Raw genomic sequence first — 22,616 nt, 5'->3', positions numbered from 1 at the left:
ATACTACACTATATTATACACACTATATTATACACACTATATTATACACACTATATTATACACACTACACACTATATTATACACACTATATTATACACACTATACTATACACACTATATTATACACACTATACACACTATATTATACACACTATATATATACACACTATACACACTATATTATACACACTATATTATACTATACACACTATACTATACACACTATACTATACACACTATACTATACACACTATATTATACACACTATACACACTATATTATACACACTATACTATACTATACTACACTATACTATACACACTATTATACACACTATATTATACACACTATATTATACACACTATACACACTATATTATACTACACTATACTATACACACTATACTATACACACTATACTATACACACTATATTATACACACTATATTATACACACTATACACACTATATTATACTACACTATATTATACACACTATACTATACACACTATATTATACACACTATACACACTATATTATACACACTATACTATACTATACTACACTATACTATACACACTATTATACACACTATATTATACACACTATATTATACACACTATACACACTATATTATACTACACTATACTATACACACTATACTATACACACTATACTATACACACTATATTATACACACTATATTATACACACTATACACACTATATTATACTACACTATATTATACACACTATACTATACACACTATATTATACACACTATACTATACACACTATATTATACACACTATACCCACTATATTATACACACTATACACACTATATTATACACACTATACACACTATATTATACACACTATATTATACTACACTATACTATGCACACTATACGTGGTTAATAAGAGCATCCGCCAGTCCGATAAATTGGGCATGTCTCCTAAGGCGCACTCACCCCTGTATTTGCTTACATACACTGTCTGTCAGAGAGTGACCCTAAATATAGAGCCTAAAAGAGATTATCTAATAAACACAGTATCTGCCAGGCTACCCCAATACACAGGGCCAGCCAGAGAGTGCCCCCAATACACCGGGCCGGCCAGAGAGTGCCCCCAATACACCGGGCCGGCCAGAGAGTGCCCCCAATACACCGGGCCGGCCAGAGAGTGCCCCCAATACACCGGGCCGGCCAGAGAGTGCCCCCAATACACCGGGCTGGCCAGAGAGTGCCCCCAATACACCGGGCCGGCCAGAGAGTGCCCCCAATACACCGGGCCGGCCAGAGAGTGCCCCCAATACACCGGGCCGGCCAGAGAGTGCCCCCCAATACACCGGGCCGGCCAGAGAGTGCCCCCCATACACCGGGCCGGCCAGAGAGTGCCCCCCATACACCGGGCCGGCCAGAGAGTGCCCCCCATACACCGGGCCGGCCAGAGAGTGCCCCCCATACACCGGGCCGGCCAGAGAGTGCCCCCCATACACCGGGCCGGCCAGAGAGTGCCCCCCATACACCGGGCCGGCCAGAGAGTGCCCCCCATACACCGGGCCGGCCAGAGAGTGCCCCCCATACACCGGGCCGGCCAGAGAGTGCCCCCCATACACCGGGCCGGCCAGAGAGTGCCCCCCATACACCGGGCCGGCCAGAGAGTGCCCCCCATACACCGGGCCGGCCAGAGAGTGCCCCCCATACACCGGGCCGGCCAGAGAGTGCCCCCCATACACCGGGCCGGCCAGAGAGTGCCCCCCATACACCGGGCCGGCCAGAGAGTGCCCCCCATACACCGGGCCGGCCAGAGAGTGCCCCCCATACACCGGGCCGGCCAGAGAGTGCCCCCCATACACCGGGCCGGCCAGAGAGTGCCCCCCATACACCGGGCCGGCCAGAGAGTGCCCCCCATACACCGGGCCGGCCAGAGAGTGCCCCCCATACACCGGGCCGGCCAGAGAGTGCCCCCCATACACCGGGCCGGCCAGAGAGTGCCCCCCATACACCGGGCCGGCCAGAGAGTGCCCCCCATACACCGGGCCGGCCAGAGAGTGCCCCCCATACACCGGGCCGGCCAGAGAGTGCCCCCCATACACCGGGCCGGCCAGAGAGTGCCCCCCATACACCGGGCCGGCCAGAGAGTGCCCCCCATACACCGGGCCGGCCAGAGAGTGCCCCCCCATACACCGGGCCGGCCAGAGAGTGCCCCCCATACACCGGGCCGGCCAGAGAGTGCCCCCCATACACCGGGCCGGCCAGAGAGTGCCCCCCATACACCGGGCCGGCCAGAGAGTGCCCCCCATACACCGGGCCGGCCAGAGAGTGCCCCCCATACACCGGGCCGGCCAGAGAGTGCCCCCCATACACCGGGCCGGCCAGAGAGTGCCCCCCATACACCGGGCCGGCCAGAGAGTGCCCCCCATACACCGGGCCGGCCAGAGAGTGGCCCCATATACAGTGCCTAAAACAGATTCTCCAATATACACAGGGTCAAAGATTACATATTGGCTGCAACAAAGTGCTCCCATATACAGTGCCCCTGCCAGAGAGTGACCCTGTATATAGAGTGCCCATCTAGAGGATACCCCATCCTTCGAGCTCCAGTCATTACTTCCTCCTTCTGCAGCTGAGCGATCTAAAGCTTTGTGTGACGTTATAAAATATTTGACAGGTTCCCCTAATTACAGCAGCATTTTCAGGGACACAAATATTTTCTGAGCGGCATCAGCGTTAAATTGATACAATGTGATTTTCATATAGTGGCCACCAGATGGTGCTGTTGCATTCATGTGGCACCACCTGCTGGCAGCAACATGAAAAACAGTGGGACATACTTGCTAATAGTGGCGCGTTGTTGAGTGGTACGCCGTTATGAAATTCGGCGCAGGTGCTGAGCTACGTCAGGTTGTTAAGGTCATCGCTCAGCGCCACTCCTCTGTGCAGAAAGACGGCGTAAATCTATAGTCGCAATCACACTCGAAATGTAAATTCTTAGGAAGTCTAACTTGTTTTTAAATTGTTCTGCAGGTGGTCGAAGAGTGTGGATCACATCAACATAGAGCTGCTCTTCCTGCAGAGTAAAGTCAGCGAAGTGTTGGGAGGAAGTGGTTATAATTCGGATCGACTGAGCACTCCCTACGTCCCCCAGCTGACCGGTAAGACCCACGCTGCCCCCTACCTACGTCCCCCAGCTGACCGGTAAGACCCACGCTGCCCCCTAACTTCTAAAGTCCCACAATACTTGGTAAATCCAGTGTTTGTATGAAGACTGAGAAGATGACATACCTGCCCTCTTCCTCCCCCTGGTGGTAGCGTAAGAAATTACAACTAACATAAATCCTTATGAGAAACATAGGTAGTCACCGGGGCTGTTCAGGGCACCCTGGTAAGAAAATAAAACCGTTGACTTAACCCTACCTTATATATTGTCCAGTATATAGACGAGAGATCTGATATCTACACCCAGAACACTGCCTATTTCTTGATTTTACTAAAAGAGTGGAGGTTTGCTTTAAGATAGGACAAGTTTTTTTTAATTAACCCTTCATATTCCACCCGTGCTTGTTCTTATGATCTATTAATCTCTCCCAGTGAATGGCCGGATCAAAGCTCTCATTACATTACGTCACCATTAGTACTATAGCATTTTCCTCCATTGAGCATCAAGGACAACAGTCATTGTCTTGCAGATGAAGATCGTTTGTCTAAAAGGAAGAGCATTGGGGAGACAATATCTCTGCAGGTGGAAGTAGAGTCCAGGAACAGCCCGGAGAAGGAGGAGGTGAGGCGTGCGCGCGGAGCCATTGACGTAGAGCATTGTAATGCCTGTCCATAGACCGCGAGAGATGTAGCTAAGTGCTGCCGGGGAGTGCGTCAGGCTGGTCATGACAATCGCTGAACACAGAGAAATAAACTATTGTAGCAAGTTTTAAAGTCACAAAAGCAACTTCAATATAAATATAACATCAGTAATGACATTGTGATTCTCATGGCGTCTATCCTGCGCATTTCAGGGGCCGTATACAGTGAACGTTTATTAAAGGGCATCTTCCACTCCCAGAATTGACCTAAATCATTTCATAATCTATCTCAATAGGGATCAGAGCTTTATTTTCTATTACATAGCTCCAAATCCCCAGCTTTCCTTCACAGTGCCATAGAGTTACATGATAAAATTCTAAGTACCTGCAGCCCCCACTAGGGGGAGCTCACTTCATACAGTTTATTCATACAGCTCTCATTGGACTTAATATTAAAACTGTATGCGGTGAACTAGCTCCCCCTAGTGGAGGACTCAGGCAGCCAGAATTTTATAATTTATCTCTATAATGGTTTGGCTGTTTGTAAGGAAGCAGCAGAAAAATATAGCATCAACCCCTTATAAAAATACATTCTGAAATTAATCAGCCCTGAATTATAGGACCTAAAATGTTAATAGTTGGAGTTAGACTTTAAAGGGTACCCGGCTCCTGCCTCTATGTATCTCTCAGTCTATGTCCCCCTACAAGTTCAGCACACTACTCCTGAAATCCTCTGTGTTGCTGGGGACCCTTCTCCTTCCACTAATTCTCTCTCAGTCTATGTCCCCCTACAAGATCAGCACACTCCTGTCCTGAAATCCTCTGTGCCGCTGGGGACCCTGCTCCTTCCACTAATTGTCTCTCAGTCTATGTCCCCCTACAAGATCAGCACACTCCTGTCCTGAAATCCTCTGTGTTGCTGGGGACCCTGCTCCTTCCACTAAGTAATGCTCAGTCTTGTGACCTTCCACACAATCCCCATACTCCTAACCTGAAATACTCAGTGCTGCTGTCACATGCAGAGTAACAAAATTTTATTTTTTTTTCTTTGTAGAAAGCTCCAGCTGAAGAGATAACTTTTGAAACTCTGAAAAAAGCCATAGGTAAGAGAAATGAAAAAAAAATGGGATCATGTGTTCACTGTGACACGACATCAATACATATTATATAATATCACTTCTATCTTACTGATCATCTGCTACTTAAGTAGATGTTGTCGGGGTAGAACAGTCTAAAATTGGTGTCTGGGGGTAATTATTTTATGCTTGGGGGTCATGTACATTTATCACGACAGGAACGTATTAATATCTGAGCACCTGATGCCCAGGCAAAGGGCGTTAATGTCATGCAGGATGTCTAATATCGGTGCATGTGGGTTCGGACAGGGGTGCACTTTTTCTGGGGGAGGGGGATTATTTATTTTATGTATTTTTTCGTATTGTATTTATTTTTATTTTTTTCCTTTTTTATTACATTTAAATTTCATTTTTTTCCCCGCTATGGTGTAAAGGGTTAGCAAGGAGGATGTGATCTCTGTGTTCCCTGTTGTCCCCAAATACAGATCACTGCTAACAGTCTTATAATGGTAATACCCCAATAGGTCGATGTTACCAGTGATCTGTATGCACAGACATACAGAGAGGATGGCGATTGTGTCTTCTCCGAGCCCCCTCTGCACAGGGATTTCCGGTGACATCATTAATGACATCACAGGGCTCACTAACAACTGCCTGAAGCAGCGCTCAATACGAGAGTTTTTTTTCAAGATTTTTTAGTGACAGGGAACTGATTGTTTCAGTTCCCTGTCACAGGATAACAGGGAACTGATTGTTTCAGTTCCCTATCACAGTACAGGATCAGTTGTCCATGTGACAGAAGTGCACAGTGCCACCACTGCGCACGTAAATTAACACTTTTTGGCACAGGTTAAGGAACCCCAGTAAGATACTCACCAAAAACCATATAAGAATAACTAACATGTAATAGGAGATCTATGAACTCTTGTAAACTAACACTTTTCTCTGTTCGTCCCATATAGTGGACAGTGTAGCGGTGGAGGAACAGGAGCGTGAGCGGCGACGGCAGGTGGTGGAGAAATTCCAGAAGGCTCCATTTGAGGAGATCGCGGCACATTGCAATGCCAGGGTAAGAAATTAAAGGGGAACTTCAAAAATAATAACCTGATGACATGTTATTTTCTAAGAATCAGACTCTGATACAGAGCTCCAAATATCCTGCATAGTCAGAGTGACGTAATAAAATTCGGAAATACTCTGATATTGTGGTATAACATGGCAGCCTTTTTAGATGAATTACCCCCATTTATAATGCTGTGAACCAGAGAACCTTGACCAAGGATCTTACAGTCTTTTGTGGCTCCTCATAGTGGCATCTGCATAGAGACATGTTTACCTACAAAATGAGACAATTCCTTTTTACTGACAATATATTTATACTGTATCTTACATTATTCTGTTACATCATATGTTCTACTCCAGTCACATCCAGAGCTGCATTTAAGAATTTTTGGCAGTGTGCATTGCATTATGGGATATCAGCTAAGCTGCTGTGGTTGAGTATAGTGCCAGTGACATACTCAGTTAACAGCCAGGAGAATTGTAAATACTGCTCTGGGTGTGACTAGAGGATATGTCATGATGTAATTATAAATAAGTATTATAAAAGTATATATAATGTTGCTTTCACAATATCGGACTTATGGTCGGTACAGTTACGAAGCGGAGGTAACATAACTATCATCCTACAACTGATGTGCTCCTGGCACAGATATAACTGCATGTTATATAACGTTACATGTCACTGAATGGAGGTCACTACACACATGTTCCCTCACACACTTCTCTCCTGTGTTCTCTTCTTTTAAAGGCATCTCTGCTACAAAGCAAACTGAACCAAATCTTCGAGCTGACTATACGGTGAGTGTATACCGATCTCCACCATATATTACCGATCTTCTTCATATATGACTGGTCTGGGGCATTGCAAAAGTATAGTACATAGCGGGGGTCTCAAACACGTGACCCGCGGGCTGCATGCACCCCTGAGGCAGTTATCTGTAGCCCGCGGGGGGCACCGAATCTCCCTCGGGAGAGCAGAGAACAGGCCGAAGGAGGAGCGTGCCGGAGCGTGCATGACGTCATGAAGGAGTGCAGTCCCTTTCCTGCGCTGCTGGATCGTTGGTGGTAGGTGAGCAATGGCCACACAGCCCCCTGTTGATAGCGCAAACCCCCCTATAGATAGGGCCACACACCCCCCTCTGTAGATAGTGCACCCCCCCTGTAGATAGTACCCCACACACCCCACCCTGTTAACGGTACTACACCCCCTCACTGTAGTTAGCTCCATTGGGGCTCCGTTTAGGATATATGGACAGTGACTTCAGGGGCTTCTCCAGCAGAGGAATCCCCAGCCAGAGTGTCGGAAAAGCTCTGGCTGGTGATTCCACTCCTAGAGGGAGCCCCAATAGAGCTATCTATATGGTGGGGTGGCACTATGTATAGGGGATGTGTGTGGGGCATATCTATAGTGGTGAGTGTGGCACAATCTACAAAAGGGGGTGTGTGGCACTATCTACACAGGGGGGTGTGTGGCATTATCTACAGGGGGGGTGGTGGGTAGCACTATCTACAGAGGGCAGTGTGCGGCACTATCTACAGAGGGCAGTGTGCGGCACTATCTACAGAGGGCAGTGTGCGGCACTATCTACAGAGGGCAGTGTGCGGCACTATCTACAGAGGGCAGTGTGCGGCACTATCTACAGAGGGCAGTGTGCGGCACTATCTACAGAGGGCAGTGTGCGGCACTATCTACAGAGGGCAGTGTGCGGCACTATCTACAGAGGGCAGTGTGCGGCACTATCTACAGAGGGCAGTGTGCGGCACTATCTACAGAGGGCAGTGTGCGGCACTATCTACAGAGGGCAGTGTGCGGCACTATCTACAGAGGGCAGTGTGCGGCACTATCTACAGAGGGCAGTGTGCGGCACTATCTACAGAGGGCAGTGTGCGGCACGATCTACAGAGGGCAGTGTGCGGCACGATCTACAGAGGGCAGTGTGCGGCACGATCTACAGAGGGCAGTGTGCGGCACGATCTACAGAGGGCAGTGTGCGGCACGATCTACAGAGGGCAGTGTGCGGCACGATCTACAGAGGGCAGTGTGCGGCACGATCTACAGAGGGCAGTGTGCGGCACGATCTACAGGGAGCAGTGTGCGGCACGATCTACAGGGAGCAGTGTGCGGCACTATCTACAGGGAGCAGTGTGCGGCACTATCTACAGGGAGCAGTGTGCGGCACTATCTACAGGGAGCAGTGTGCGGCACTATCTACAGGGAGCAGTGTGCGGCACTATCTACAGGGAGCAGTGTGCGGCACTATCTACAGGGAGCAGTGTGCGGCACTATCTACAGGGAGCAGTGTGCGGCACTATCTACAGGGAGCAGTGTGCGGCACTATCTACAGGGAGCAGTGTGCGGCACTATCTACAGGGAGCAGTGTGCGGCACTATCTACAGGGAGCAGTGTGCGGCACTATCTACAGGGAGCAGTGTGCGGCGTGCGGCACTATCTACTGGGAGCAGTGTGCGGCAATATCTACAGGGAGCAGTGTGCGGCAATATCTACAAGGAGCAGTGTGTGGCAATATCTACAAGGAGCAGTGTGTGTGGTAATATCTACAGGGAGCAGTGTGTGGTAATATCTACAATATCTACAGAGGGCAGTGTGTGTGTGGCAATATCTAAAAAGGGGCTGTTCAATCTCGACATTCTTGTGTCTGCCAACTGAGCAGCCCGACTGCATTTAGCGAAACATAAACTGGTTTGATAAAATAAGCACGCCGGCAAATTTTGATTAAGTTTAAACCTAGCGCTAGTATTATAGTAATGTAGTATTATAGTAATGTAGTGTTATAGTAATGTAGTATTATAGTAATGTAGTATTATAGTAATGTAGTATTATTATAGTAATGTAGTATTATGGTAATGTAGTATTATTGTTATAGTAATGTAGTATTATAGTAATGTAGTATTATAGTAATGTAGTATTATAGTAATGTAGTATTATTCTAGTAATGTAGTGTTCTAGTAATGTAGTATTATTATAGTAATGTAGTATTATAGTAATATAGTGTTATAGTAATGTAGTATTATTATAGTAATGTAGTGTTGTTATAGTAATGTAGTATTGTTATAGTAATGTAGTATTATTATAGTAATGTAGTAGTGTTATAGTAATGTAGTATTATAGTAATGTAGTATTGTTATAGTAATGTAGTATTATTATAGTAATGTAGTAGTGTTATAGTAATGTAGTATTATAGTAATGTAGTATTATAGTAATGTAATGTAGTATTATAGTAATGTAGTGTTATAGTAATGTAGTATTATTATAGTAATGTAGTGTTGTTATAGTAATGTAGTATTGTTATAGTAATGTAGTATTATAGTAATGTAGTATTATTATTATTATAGTAATGTAGTATTATAGTAATGTAGTATTATAGTAACGTAGTATTGTTATAGTAATGTAGTGTTATTATAGTAATGTAGTATTATAGTAATGTAGTATTATAGTAATATAGTATTATTATAGTAATGTAGTGTTATAGTAATGTAGTATTGTTATAGTAATGTAGTATTAGTATTATAGTAATGTAGTGTTATTATAGTAATGTAGTATTATTATAGTAATGTAGTATTATTATAGTAATGTAGTATTATAATGTAGTATTGTTATAGTAATGTAGTGTTATATTAATGTAGTATTATTATAGTAATGTAGTATTGTTATAGTGATGTAGTATTATTATAGTAATGTAGTGTTATAGTAATGTAGTATTATTATAGTAATGTAGTATTATAGTAATGTAGTATTATATTAATGTAGTATTGTTATAGTAATGTAGTATTATAGTAATGTAGTATTATAGTAATGTAGTATTGTTATAGTAATGTAGTATTATAGTAATGTAGTATTGTTATAGTAATGTAGTATTATTATAGTAATGTAGTATTGTTATAGTAATGTAGTAGTATAGTAATGTAGTATTATAGTAATTTAGTATTAAGTAATGTAGTATTATTATAGTAATGTAGTATTATTATAGTAATGTAGTATTATAGTAATGTAGTATTATAGTAATGTAGTATTATAGTAATGTAGTATTATAGTAATGTAGTATTATTATAGTAATGTAGTATTATTATAGTAATGTAGTATTGTTATAGTAATGTAGTATTGTTATAGTAATGTAGTATTGTTATAGTAATGTAGTATTATTATAGTAATGTAGTATTATTATAGTAATGTAGTATTATAGTAATGTAGTGTTATAGTAATGTAGTGTTATAGTAATGTAGTGTTATAGTAATGTAGTATTATAGTAATGTAGTGTTATAGTAATGTAGTATTGTTATAGTAATGTAGTATTATTATAGTAATGTAGTATTATTATAGTAATGTAGTATTATAGTAATGTAGTGTTATAGTAATGTAGTGTTATAGTAATGTAGTATTATAGTAATGTAGTGTTATAGTAATGTAGTGTTATAGTAATGTAGTATTATAGTAATGTAGTATTATAGTAATGTAGTATTGTTATAGTAATGTAGTATTATAGTAATGTAGTGTTATTATAGTAATGTAGTATTATAGTAATGTAGTAGTATAGTAATGTAGTGTTATAGTAATGTAGTATTATAGTAATGTAGTATTGTTATAGTAGTGTAGTATTATAGTAATGTAGTATTATAGTAATGTAGTATTATAGTAATGTAGTGTTATAGTAATGTAGTATTATAGTAATGTAGTATTATAGTAATGTAGTATTGTTATAGTAATGTAGTGTTATAGTAATGTAGTATTATTATAGTAATGTAGTGTTATAGTAATGTAGTATTGTTATAGTAATGTAGTATTATAGTAATGTAGTGTTATAGTAATGTAGTATTGTAGTAATGTAGTGTTATAGTAATGTAGTATTGTTATAGTAATGTAGTATTGTTATAGTAATGTAGTATTATAGTAATGTAGTGTTATTATAGTAATGTAGTATTATAGTAATGTAGTGTTATTATAGTAATGTAGTATTATAGTAATGTAGTAGTATAGTAATGTAGTGTTATAGTAATGTAGTATTATAGTAATGTAGTATTGTTATAGTAGTGTAGTATTATAGTAATGTAGTATTATAGTAATGTAGTATTATAGTAATGTAGTGTTATAGTAATGTAGTATTATAGTAATGTAGTATTATAGTAATGTAGTATTGTTATAGTAATGTAGTGTTATAGTAATGTAGTATTATTATAGTAATGTAGTGTTATAGTAATGTAGTATTGTTATAGTAATGTAGTATTATAGTAATGTAGTGTTATAGTAATGTAGTATTATAGTAATGTAGTATTATAGTAATGTAGTATTATAGTAATGTAGTGTTATAGTAATGTAGTGTTATAGTAATGTAGTATTATAGTAATGTAGTGTTATAGTAATGTAGTGTTATAGTCATGTAGTATTATTGTAGTAATGTAGTATTGTAGTAATGTAGTATTATAGTAATGTCGTATTATAGTAATGTAGTATTATAGTAATGTAGTGTTATAGTAATGTAGTGTTATAGTCATGTAGTGTTATAGTCATGTAGTATTATTGTAGTAATGTAGTATTGTAGTAATGTAGTATTGTAGTAATGTCGTATTATAGTAATGTCGTATTATAGTAATGTCGTATTATAGTAATGTCGTATTATAGTAATGTAGTGTTATAGTAATGTAGTGTTATTTTAATATTGTAATAGTAATGTAGTATTGTTATATTATCTATCTATCTATCTATCTATCTATCTATCTATCTATCTATCTATCTATCTATCTATCTATCTATCTATCTCATATCTATCTCATATCTATCTATCTATCTATCTATCTATCTATCTATCTATCTATCTATCTATCTATCTATCTCATATCTATCTATCTATCTATCAGAAAAATGTCTAGTAATGTACCTTTAGCATTATGGGTTATAAGACGCTATATTGGCTAAACCCCCAACTTATCTGTAACCTGCCCTAAATTTCATCTCACCACCAGCCATTGACCCCACTAACCCTTTGTTTGTCCCCTTTGCGCCTTAGACTATTTCCATACAGTCTTGAGCATTCTCGCTAACACGTCTACTTTTTGCTCTTTGTTTTCCAGTCCTCCACCGAGTCCCTCCGGCACCATCACCGCTGCTTACGGCCAGTCCCAGAACCACTCTATCCCCGTGTACGAGATGAAATTTCCTGACCTGTGCGTCTATTGATCTCCCCGTCACAAGCTATGATGTGTCCTGCTCTACAGCATGTTCCTCACTCTCCGAGAGACCTGCAGTACTGAGACTCTCCACCAGGGGTCACCCTCTACTTCCAGCCGCACCTTGTGCCAGGTCGTGTTTTATAATGTTCTGTTTGCACTAAAACCTATGGATGTCCTCTCCATGCGTTATGCTGCATTGTTCTTGTATGAATTACTGTACAGCCAGAGAGATTTACCTTTATTATTGGGAGAACCCCTTTAAATGTTCTTGTTAGTCAGCCCAATTCATTGCTCCACAACCTTCATCATGGTCCATGCCTCCATGGAGAGTCGTTCAGGCGGTTCTGTCCAACTCCTTATGTTTGTATAGTAGTCTCACCCTAGGACATATCCGAGGAGCTGGGTGCTCGGACTGGACAGAACAGTGGCCAAGGCTTGGTGGGCATGGATGGTGGTATCTGAGGAACTTCTCTATGAAGCAAAGTTGAGACTTCCAACTTTCTAGGAGTTAGTTTAATTTGTCATCTCATATGCAGAGATTCATTATCATCCAGCAGCTGAAAAGAAGGTGATTAATAAGAAGGTTTGCCGGGAACCGTAGGCGGCTCATTTATGGCTGCGGATGAATGGAGTGAATAGTGCGGTGCAGTCTAATAATAGGAAAACTCTATCGGCCTTGGATATATGGAGTCAGAAGGTTCTGAAGCTCATATCAAGTCCATGGACTGACGCTTACCGTGCAAATGATTATTTAGATCCGGGGCGCACAGACGTTCGAGGGCCACATTGTTAGAATATAGCACCCCCAAGGTCCACACTAAAACTAAAGGGTATTACCATCTTAGTTATGCCATAAATGTTTTGGGGTTCTACTTGTGGGACTCCCAACGATCAGGAGAATGGGAGTCTCCTGCTCACCAGTTTGGCACTCCAGAGAGGAGGAGACGAGGTGGCCACACATTCCAACTTCACTGTGCCCTCTGTAGTGTCCGCCACACTGTGCCCCCTGAGTAATGCCAGCCACACAGTGCCCCCCAACAACATCCACCACACAGTGTCCCTTCACAGTGCCTGAATAAGTGCCAGCAACACTGTGCCCCCATAATAGCTGCCTCATAGTGTCCCTTCAGTAGTGTCAGCCACAGTGTCCCCAAAACAGTGCCATCCACACAGTGCCCCCTCAGTAATGCCAGCCGCAAAGTGCCCCATAACAGAGCTGCCACACATTGTCCCTTCAGTGGTGTCACAGCCCCACAGTGCCCCTACAACAGTGCCAGTCACACAGTGACCCCCAATAACAGAGCTGCCACACATTGTCCCTTCAGTAGTGTCACAGCCACACAGTGATAACCGTATCAGCCACACTGTGCCCCCCATTAAGCCAACGCTACACACCACTCTTCTTCTCTCTAATATGAAAAATATATGCAAGCAGCCACTAAAGGCTTCCATGACCCCTAATGATGCCATTCCACGGGCAGACGTGTCTAATAGCCGGGGCCGCATGTGGTCCTCGTACCGCAGGTTGTGCACCCCTAATTTAGATGTATAGGGGTTCTTAGACGCAACATAAAAGAAGAACATAAATATAGGGAAGTATGGACCAACAGGGGCATAAAATGTAAGATGGAACCCTATAGCACAACGTGGAAAGGGGCCACCTCCACCATCACCACCATCAGCCGCAAGGTCCGGAAATGGAAAGATCATTGATTATTATGGTCTTCATCCAGTGTTGGACTGGGGTTTCTTGGGCCCTCCATAGGTGATGATTCTTGGAGTCCACCCTTCATCTATAGGGAACATGTCTGGACTCCCAATCCTTATTCAATCACAGTTCTTTTATAGTAGCCTCAAAGAGAACATGAAATCCTAATAACATCATTACTGGGATTCCGTGTAGTAAGGGAAATCATTCTGTTTTCAATAGAAACCATGTTTGTTCCCGATATAGAGCCCCCTATAGGAGGAACATCTGTTTACTTTGGGGTCTGTCCCATCAGGACAACCCTTGTCTATGTGCCCTATTAGGGCATATGAAAGTCTTGGGGGGGGTCTCCTGCTATATAAATCAGCAGTCTGCCAAGGGTCTTTGGAGGCAGACCAGCGGCGATCAGTGGCTCCCTTATTAAAGGGGTTGTCTCTGAGACAATGGTTGACTCTGATAACAAGCCTGTAGAAGAGAATTAAGACCCCCACTCCTATAAATGACTAAAGCAAGAATTAGGTACACAACGAGTATCTAAATAATGTGTATATATTGTGTAATCCATTCTAGCAGCTCTTCTCCGTGTAGAGATGTCCCTCAGGAAGCTGAACACTATAGTTTTGTTGTAAAAACTAAGTCTTATGCGATTTTTTTAGTTTGTTTTATTCCCAGGATCCATAGATCAGGCACAGCACTGAAATCAGTGTAAGGAGGAGCCACAGGAAGGGGAGGAGAGAGCAGGGTCTGTGCATGTCTAAGAAGCCTGGGCGACTCTACGATTAAATGATAGTTCCATAGCTGCTAGAAATGTCTGCCATACATTTTACTGCTTCCTGGGCCCAGATCCAAGAGGAAGAAGAGGTCAGGAGCAGAACTGTCTGACACAGGAAGAAAACAGCACACAGTGATAGAATTAGAAAAAAAAAGTCAGGAGAAATGTCATGACATTATTGTAACCTATTATTCACCTGTTATTCACTGTTATTGTAACCTTATTTTTCACACAAAATAAAAAGTGAAAAATACAAATGTTAGGAGTCTTGGCAGCCGTGGAATAATATCATGAAATTTCGGATATTTGTCAATATGATATCAACCTTTATACCCCAGTCAAAGGCAGCTGCCTATTTTAGGGGGCCATATGGTGATAAAGAGAATTGCTGGTCAATAATCCCCACCCCCCAAGATATATTCCGTTGAGTGGACATCCCCTTTAAGTCAAATAGACAAATCCTCAAAGTCACTTTCACTAGATGAGCCACTGATGTAGACCTGATGTGGACTTATTTAAAGAGATTCTCCACGTAAAGTCATATTTACAAAACTGGGACTACTGTGGTAGAAAGATTGAGTATTTCCATGTCTCTTCTTGGCTCTTAGTTGAGTATGTCGGTTTGGCACCCCGGACGCCCGAGAAAAGGTGACCTTTATACTATACAGTATATGTGGGCAGTGTTATGACCCCTCTACTCACCCCTAAACTTTGCAAACTAAGCAAACGGGTGCCATGTTCAGAAGAGGTTTAGTGCCGCTGAGACTAAGCCCCTCCTACTAGACTTTAGTTTAATGAGTCTGATAGGCTGAGATAATCTAAACTAATATATCCATCTTAGTGACCGATCTAAGGACTTTATAAGGGGCAGTAGAGTTTTCAGTGGTCTACTAAACTCATCGATAACTTGCCTGGGGTCCACCACTGCTGATATCACCTGGTGTCTTGTCACTTCCTTCCTGGGCACCATAATCTCATATCTCCCACCAGACGTGACCAAGACTCACTCCTTGACCCATTAAAGGCCATGGAGATAGACAAACATCTACAGGATTCTCCATGACCTTGAGCAGTCCTTAGTTGTTTAAGGAGGGGTTAATGACTCCCCTATATCCTGTCCGAACCGGTAATGGAGAAGGACACTTGTAGGATGAAGAAGTCTTGGGTATTGATAGTCGGAGGCCCCAGGGTACTTGGTGACTGGAAACTACACTAAAAACAAATATGAATACATATGGAGTTCCCCTTTAAGTTTATTTTTTCATTCCGGTTAAAAAAATTATGCGTATCCTGTATTCGTCTAGAACCACATTACAAAAGATAAGATGTGCCTGCCGTGGGGATGGGCTATGCCACCGCGTACGTGATAAGTGTCCGACTTCATCCGTTGTCACCTCCTGACGTCACCCATGTGTTTTACCTTGTACTTTATATACAAATCATTGTTTATAAATGTTCCATCTGTGTATGACGTGTAGATTGAGGATCGTGATGTCACGACTTCGATGATGTCACTGACCACTGTACATTATTTGTATCTTGTGATGAATAAAGTTTTGTGTTGGGCTTCTACGGAAAGCTTAGTCTGCGGCCGATTCATTATCTGGATCACAATCGAAGACAATGGAAACATCCTGGTTTTCTCCATTCAACACAATTCATGTGACACTTCCTTAAAGGTAATGTGACACCAGAAAATGACAGTGTTTAAATCAGGATTTTATTCAAAATATATTTTTAGACCTCGTTGTGATTTTTTTTTTTTGATTTTTTTTTAAAATTTCATTTGTGACTATCCACATAAAAAAATAATTTGGAAATATTGCAGTTTTTATACTGGCCACTAGAGCACACACAAAAGTCCGACGCTGCCTGTTTTCTCACTTGTCAGCTTTGCTGTGTAGACTGGGATAATATGTGCAGAGTCATCTCTAGTGGGTGGTTGAGTTAATCACAGCTATGTTGTACTGCTGGAGGCCTAGATGAGGCAGGATAGCTACACTATACACAAAGATCCCCTGCTACTCACTGGTCTTTGCGGGAGGGGGCTGTTTGACTCCCATTCATTACAGCTGCCATAAAGCACCCATGTAAAGGAGGAACCCCGAAACTGTTTATCGGCAACAATGAGTTCTGGAAATATAATGCTTTATTAATAACACTATATTTTAAGGGGATAGCGGCCTGTTCCCAAGACTTGGGGAACCTCAACCACTGTGGGTGTCATACCATGGTCCGGGTGTGTTAGCGAGACGGAGTACTCTGAATTCCTATCCCACTATGTGCCACGAGTCACAGAGGAGCGCTCTACCATGTAGCTTAGGGCCGAACATGCAACAAAACACGCCAGTCACGCCTTGATAATGCTGTCATGTGATATATAGCCGCACCTCTGCGTGTCCTAGCAGCTTCTTGTAATGACGGGGTAGGGAGACAGACAGGTGAGCCCTAATCTACCCGCCACTCAGTCCCTGCCTACTTGCAACGGCCCGTCCTAGGCGACGGCATACAAGTGGGCGGCGGTCCCTACGCTCAATAAGTGCACGACAGACAAACAGACAAGGGTACACAGAAGCTAAGGGAAATGGGGCAGTTGCCCACGGCAACACAGTGAGCAAAAAGATTAGTGAACGAGGCGAGTCAAACCAGTGGTGCACGAGGTACAAATCGCAGAGCAGGAGCGTAGTCAGTAAAGCCAGGGTCAAAATGAAGCAAGGTCAATAATCATAGCAGCACCAGCAGAGCCAGGAAACAGAAAAGAATCACAGGCAAAGGAGGAGCAGGAAATGCAGGTATAAATAGACAGAGGGCGGGAGCTAGCTCCGTCTGGCCAGGCTGTGATAGGCTCTCCCACTCCTAAGCCTCCCAGCCTGATTGGTAGAAGATGGAGTCACTCTCTCAGACTTAGGAGCAGGTGCAGACTGATTACCCACGGGCGTCGACACAGAAGCTGTGTCTGGCAGATCCTTTACACTTCTACTCCACTTCCTTTCGTGGCTCTTTCTTTGCACTTAATAGCATTAGAATAGGGTGTGTCTCCAATATGGCCTCCCCCAGGGAAGATCCTATCCACTTTTGTGAAAACAGTGCCACTCTTGTCCATGGGCTGTGTCTGGTATTGCAGCTCACTTCCATAGGTCTGAGCTGCAATACCAGACACACCCCATGAACCATAGTGGTGCAGCTTTTAGAAAAAAACGCCTCCGTCTTTCATTGAAATTAATGGGAGGCGGTTTCGGACGTTTTTTGGCGCTAATTCCGATGCGGTTTCCATGTCAAAATCAGCGCCAAAAAACTCTGTGTGAACTAAATCTAATTAATGGAACTAAAATTAAGTGAGACATTTCTTTGTCAGCACTTGGAAGATCGGCACAACCTACATATAGGGGCTTATACAAATGTGCGTTTTGCCGTTCCTTCTTCTGGGGGCTATGGACGCGGTCGTCACTGGGGATCATTGGAATATTCCTGACTCATAACTGTTAATGGGGCTCACAAGATGTTATGATGTTGAAATATTTGGTCACAAAATTACGTCCCTAATGGAGGTGCAACTCAAGGTCACATACACTCCAGCAGAGCGAGGTGCAATACTCTGCCCAGCACCGATCCGGGTAATATGTACAAACAGAAATATAACGGACCCAGGTAACTGGCGGGCAAAATGTATTATTATTAGCACCTGATTAGCACTTGATACTTTGCACCACGGCTTAACTATCCAAGCGCATGCGCCGTGGCCGTTCATCCATTGGGCAGTAATAAGAGCTTGTGATTGGATCCTGCATACGCCCGTCATTTAATAGATGGGCTCGGCTTTTGACAAGGGATATGATTGGTCCCATTTCTAGACCGGTCTTCATAACGTCATCGCAATGTTATATATTTGGGAAGTTCAGCGATTGGCACCCTTAGTCCCAATACCCCTACAGATGCCATATACTAGTATATGCCAAAACATGTCGGGGGGGGGGGGGGGGGGGGGACGGGACTTTCTAGCAATTTTGAAATCAATGTATCAATTCGATGGTTATGTGCTCAGTATTGTGACGCTGGCAGCAGGTCCCACTCATGCCAGCTGTCCCTGCTGAATCTCGTACCTTGTCCGGTAGCCATGACTAAGAACGCAGTAGGCGTTTGAAACGCGTAAGCCTACTGGTCCTTTGTCTTTAGTTGCTGGGTGGATTTTTAATGTTTATTAAATAAATTCCTGAGATTTCTTCACGAAGTGCTGGATCATACCTTTTTTTTGCTGCTGTAGAAGACGCCTGGGCTAGGCGAGGTCCATGCACTGTGTCACGTAGGATGCGTTGACCCACTGGACCATACCGCCTTAACAGTATGGCAGCTGCCCAACAGGTCACAGTCTAGAGTTCGTATAGGTGTACCTGTGATAGCTTCAGACTTTAGCGAGGAAGGCTCGGATGGGACTTGGGTAGCAGGCAGACACCAGGCGTGGTGTAGCAGGACAGGCGTAGTACTCAGCGCAGCACGACTCCAACTCAATACGGCACTTGACCAGGATAGCACGGGATAGAGGTTACAGGTAGCAGGAACGGGAAACACTGGGAACTGGAAGACACTAGTAGACCATTGGCAGAAACAAACTTGGGTCACGACAACAACGCTCAGGCAATACAGAGAGGGGCTGGGCTCTTCTTATAGTCCAGGGTGCTCATTGGCTAATTTTGTACTTTAACTCAGGTGCTCACTTCCACTTCACTCGGCCGGGTCCCGTATGGTGCGCGCGCATGCTCGTGCCCGCTCTTAAAGGGCCAGCGCGCGCACCATACGGGACCCGGCCGAGTGAAGTGGAAGTGAGCGCTGGCGTCTCCTGAGGAGGAGATGGGGACCAGCGCTCACTGATCCATGGCTGCGGTTGTCCATGGGCATTACACACTGGATCACTGAAGACGCTGGGCACCAGTGAGCTGGAAAAATCTTTTCATTTTACTATCTGCTTGTGTCCCCTGCCTCTTAAAGGGCCAGCAGGCGCAAAATTAAAAAATGTCTCACCAATCACTGTTGCTCCCCAGAAATATTTAAGGCATCTTCACTGTCCACCAGGTGCCTGAGCAATATTGGAGCAACCTAGTGTTATCCAGCGGAGGTTCCTGTATGCACCTGTATCCTGTCTGCTATTGCTATATCAGTGGTCAGATAGTATACGGTTATCCATTACAAGTCCATATCCAGTCTGCTGTTGCCATCTGTTATCTGCCAGTGTCCAGCTACCTGCCTGTGTCCAGCTCTGCTATCCTCCGGTGACCAGTGATCCGCAGTCGAGCCTCCCTCCGTCAAGGTACCATCTGCCTGTGCCTGTTTCGTGTCTGTCTGACCAGCAGCTACTCGGCCGGGACCACTTTAAGAGAGCGACCTGGTAGCCTCCCCGCAGCGAAGACCAGATCCCTGTATACGGGTTAAAGGGTGAAGACCGGGGAGGCTACTTAGATATCGACCTCAGAGGTGGCCCTAAGCCAAACCGGTGGAGTAGCCCAGTGGGTCCTCAAACATGCCGGTCGTACCATCTATGTCGCGGACTGCAGCCGCTGGCGTAGATACCGTCCGGCGCGGTTGCTTCATAGACACTGTAGAAGTTGTCCGTAAACTCAGACCTACGGAGCGCTTCCAGCATCAGATTACATCGGACTTTATAATGTGCGTCGTTCCTTATATATTATACTCGGTAAAAGTTCTGCTATTAATGCCCTTATGTATTATTGGGTTGGATGGGAAAAGGGATTTATCTGCCCTTTGGCATTTAGGTGCTAATAATAATCCTGTAATCCGGCAGCAGTCAGTATTATGATGAGTATCTGTCACATCACGCATAGAGCGCCCCCTTACCTTAAGGCAAGCTGGGGTAACGACGCGGTCATGGGATCTACTCCACAGTATCTCCTAGTAGCACCACCATAGCTGCGTCTGCTCACCAAAGCGCGGAGCTTCAACCACTCGGCGTAGACCATGTCCGGCTGGTACAATAATGGAATGAGATGTCAATGAAATTGGCAAAGAAACAAAACAACCCCCAAGAGACTGAAATTCCTGCATTTACAATTATTACGCGTGATTTTACAATGACGCTGGGACGCGGAGCACAAAACCCGTGACAGGAAAGCCCAACCCTTACAATCCGCCGGCCGGAGGGACGCCGACCACTGTCCGGTTACTTTGCATTTAAGCTTTTACAACACTCGTCCCACAGGACTCATTGCCCCTGCCCGGTCACCCTTTATCCCAATTTGGTCTAAAACCAAATACAGAACCTCTGGGTTTTCTGAACTGGGAGAAATATCCAGCCAGGTGACGAAACTAGACTTTTATGTTAATTAGCCCATAGCACCCTGGACTATAAGAAGGGACCAGCCCCTTCCTCCCATGCCTGAGCGTTGTTGTCGTACCCTAAGGTTCTCTATGCAAATGGTCTCCTAGTGTTTCCCAGTTCCCAGTGTTCCCTGTTCCAGAAGAGGCTGGACGCAGCCTGCAGGGATTAAGGGAAGCCGACATGACCGTCCTAGTAGGGAAAGGGTTAATTAGGTGAGGGAGAGTTGGAGGGAGTTGGAGGGGGGACGGGGAGGAGTTAAGGGGGACGGGGGGCCGTTACTGAGCTTCCCGCTGTTTCTCGGCATTGAGCCGGAAGCAGCGGGAGGAGTAACACAGAATCAGTAAGCTCCCCCGTTGCCCGTGCTTTTAGGGATGGCAGAGGCCTTAATGTTGGAGCGGCTGCGTGTCGCTGCTGTGCACCACGGTCCCGGATGGCTAGAGGAGACCGTGGCTGCCATAACGAGGACCCCGGACGCCGTTTCGCCACGTCGGGCACGGCGTTCGGGGTCTGTTGCAAAGGACAGGCTCCCCTCCCCCGGCCCCCTCACGAGCATGGCTATGGCGGCGGGGGGGGGGGGGAGTCTGCAACAACCGCTCCTGCGCTGGGCGGGCAGAGAGCGTTGCCAGGGGTGACGGCGACGCAGGCCGGGTCGACCCGTCCCTCTCGGCGGTCCCGACCTCCAGAGCGCCTCAGCCCGGAGGCAGTCCCGCGGACACGGCGTCGCAGAGGGAGCCCGATCCCGGACGCTGCAGGCCAGGCAGCTGGGAGGACCGCCCCTTCCCAGGCCCTGCGTCCTGGCAGGAATCCCAGGCCGCGACGGGGTCCGGCGGTAAGCAGGGAGTCGCAGGCTGGGCTCCCTGTCACCCCTCCCCCATCAGATGGAAGATGTGGAGTACAAGGTACGGCCGCCCCGCATGGTGATGTTCCGGCCAGGGGGCAGGCTTCGTCAGGATCGTCTAGACGGACGCCTAGATCTGCAGCGACGTCGAGGCAACAGGTCCGGTCGGAAGTCTGGGTCCCGGCGGTCGGGCGGCAGGTTGCTGGCCCATCGGTCAGCGCGTCCTCATCCCCGTTCCGAAGATGTCGTTGGGATGGACAGTCGTCGGCGAGAGAGGAATTGGAGGAAGGTGAACTGGACGTGTATCGTCGAGGTCAGGATGGTCCGGCTGACGGGAACACAGCGCCTGTGCAGCCCGGTGAGTGTATAACTCCATCATTGTCTTATCCAGCGATTTTTATGTCGGGTGTCGGCGGGGGGGCTGCTAACATTGCATCGGGGGCCGGTAGTGGCGCGGGCGGACGCGACGGAGCGGGTTTGGCAGACTTAGTGGGTTGCTTACGGGAGCTGGTGGGGCGCCTGGACAGGGCCGCGGCGCCAGTAGTAACGGAAGTGTCCCCTGCGGTAGTTTGGGAAGGCCCCAGGGACGTGGGATCGTTACAGGCGCGTCCGGTGGCGGCGGTTAGAGAGGCGGTCGCGGTGTCGGTACAGACCGAGGCGCAGAAGGACGGCGATCGAGTGCGTATTGATGATCGTGCTCGGGGGGAGGTGTACGTTTGTTTTGAAGGTCCGTTGGGGGCGCATTTAAAGCAGGAGGTGCGCGAGCGGATCTGGAAGGACGAGTATGTTGAAATTTTTTCTCTCTTGCCGCTCGCTAAATTTAATTTGGATAAGGGCAAGCGGGATGA

At 45.1% G+C, this 22,616-nt stretch overlaps 1 protein-coding gene across 4 annotated transcripts in view; it reads left to right on the top strand.

The window, feature by feature from the left end:
• EFR3B (EFR3 homolog B) overlaps window positions 1-14,864 on the top strand; it is a 181,960-nt gene extending 167,096 nt beyond the window's left edge. For all 4 annotated transcript variants that reach the window (XM_075860833.1, XM_075860835.1, XM_075860834.1 and 1 more), the window contains 6 exons: window positions 3,029-3,156; window positions 3,691-3,782; window positions 4,856-4,904; window positions 5,840-5,946; window positions 6,688-6,737; window positions 12,024-14,864. In XM_075860833.1, the coding sequence (XP_075716948.1) occupies window positions 3,029-3,156; window positions 3,691-3,782; window positions 4,856-4,904; window positions 5,840-5,946; window positions 6,688-6,737; window positions 12,024-12,129 (532 nt within the window). In that variant the 3' untranslated portion in view covers window positions 12,130-14,864. The remainder of the gene's footprint in view (window positions 1-3,028; window positions 3,157-3,690; window positions 3,783-4,855; window positions 4,905-5,839; window positions 5,947-6,687; window positions 6,738-12,023) is intronic.
• Window positions 14,865-22,616: the final 7,752 nt, after the last annotated feature.

This window comes from Rhinoderma darwinii, chromosome 4, assembly GCF_050947455.1.
Source record: "Rhinoderma darwinii isolate aRhiDar2 chromosome 4, aRhiDar2.hap1, whole genome shotgun sequence".
Lineage (NCBI taxonomy): Eukaryota > Metazoa > Chordata > Amphibia > Anura > Rhinodermatidae > Rhinoderma > Rhinoderma darwinii.
Note: the sequence above shows the minus strand (reverse complement) of the source record. Positions and strands in the feature narration are given on the sequence as shown.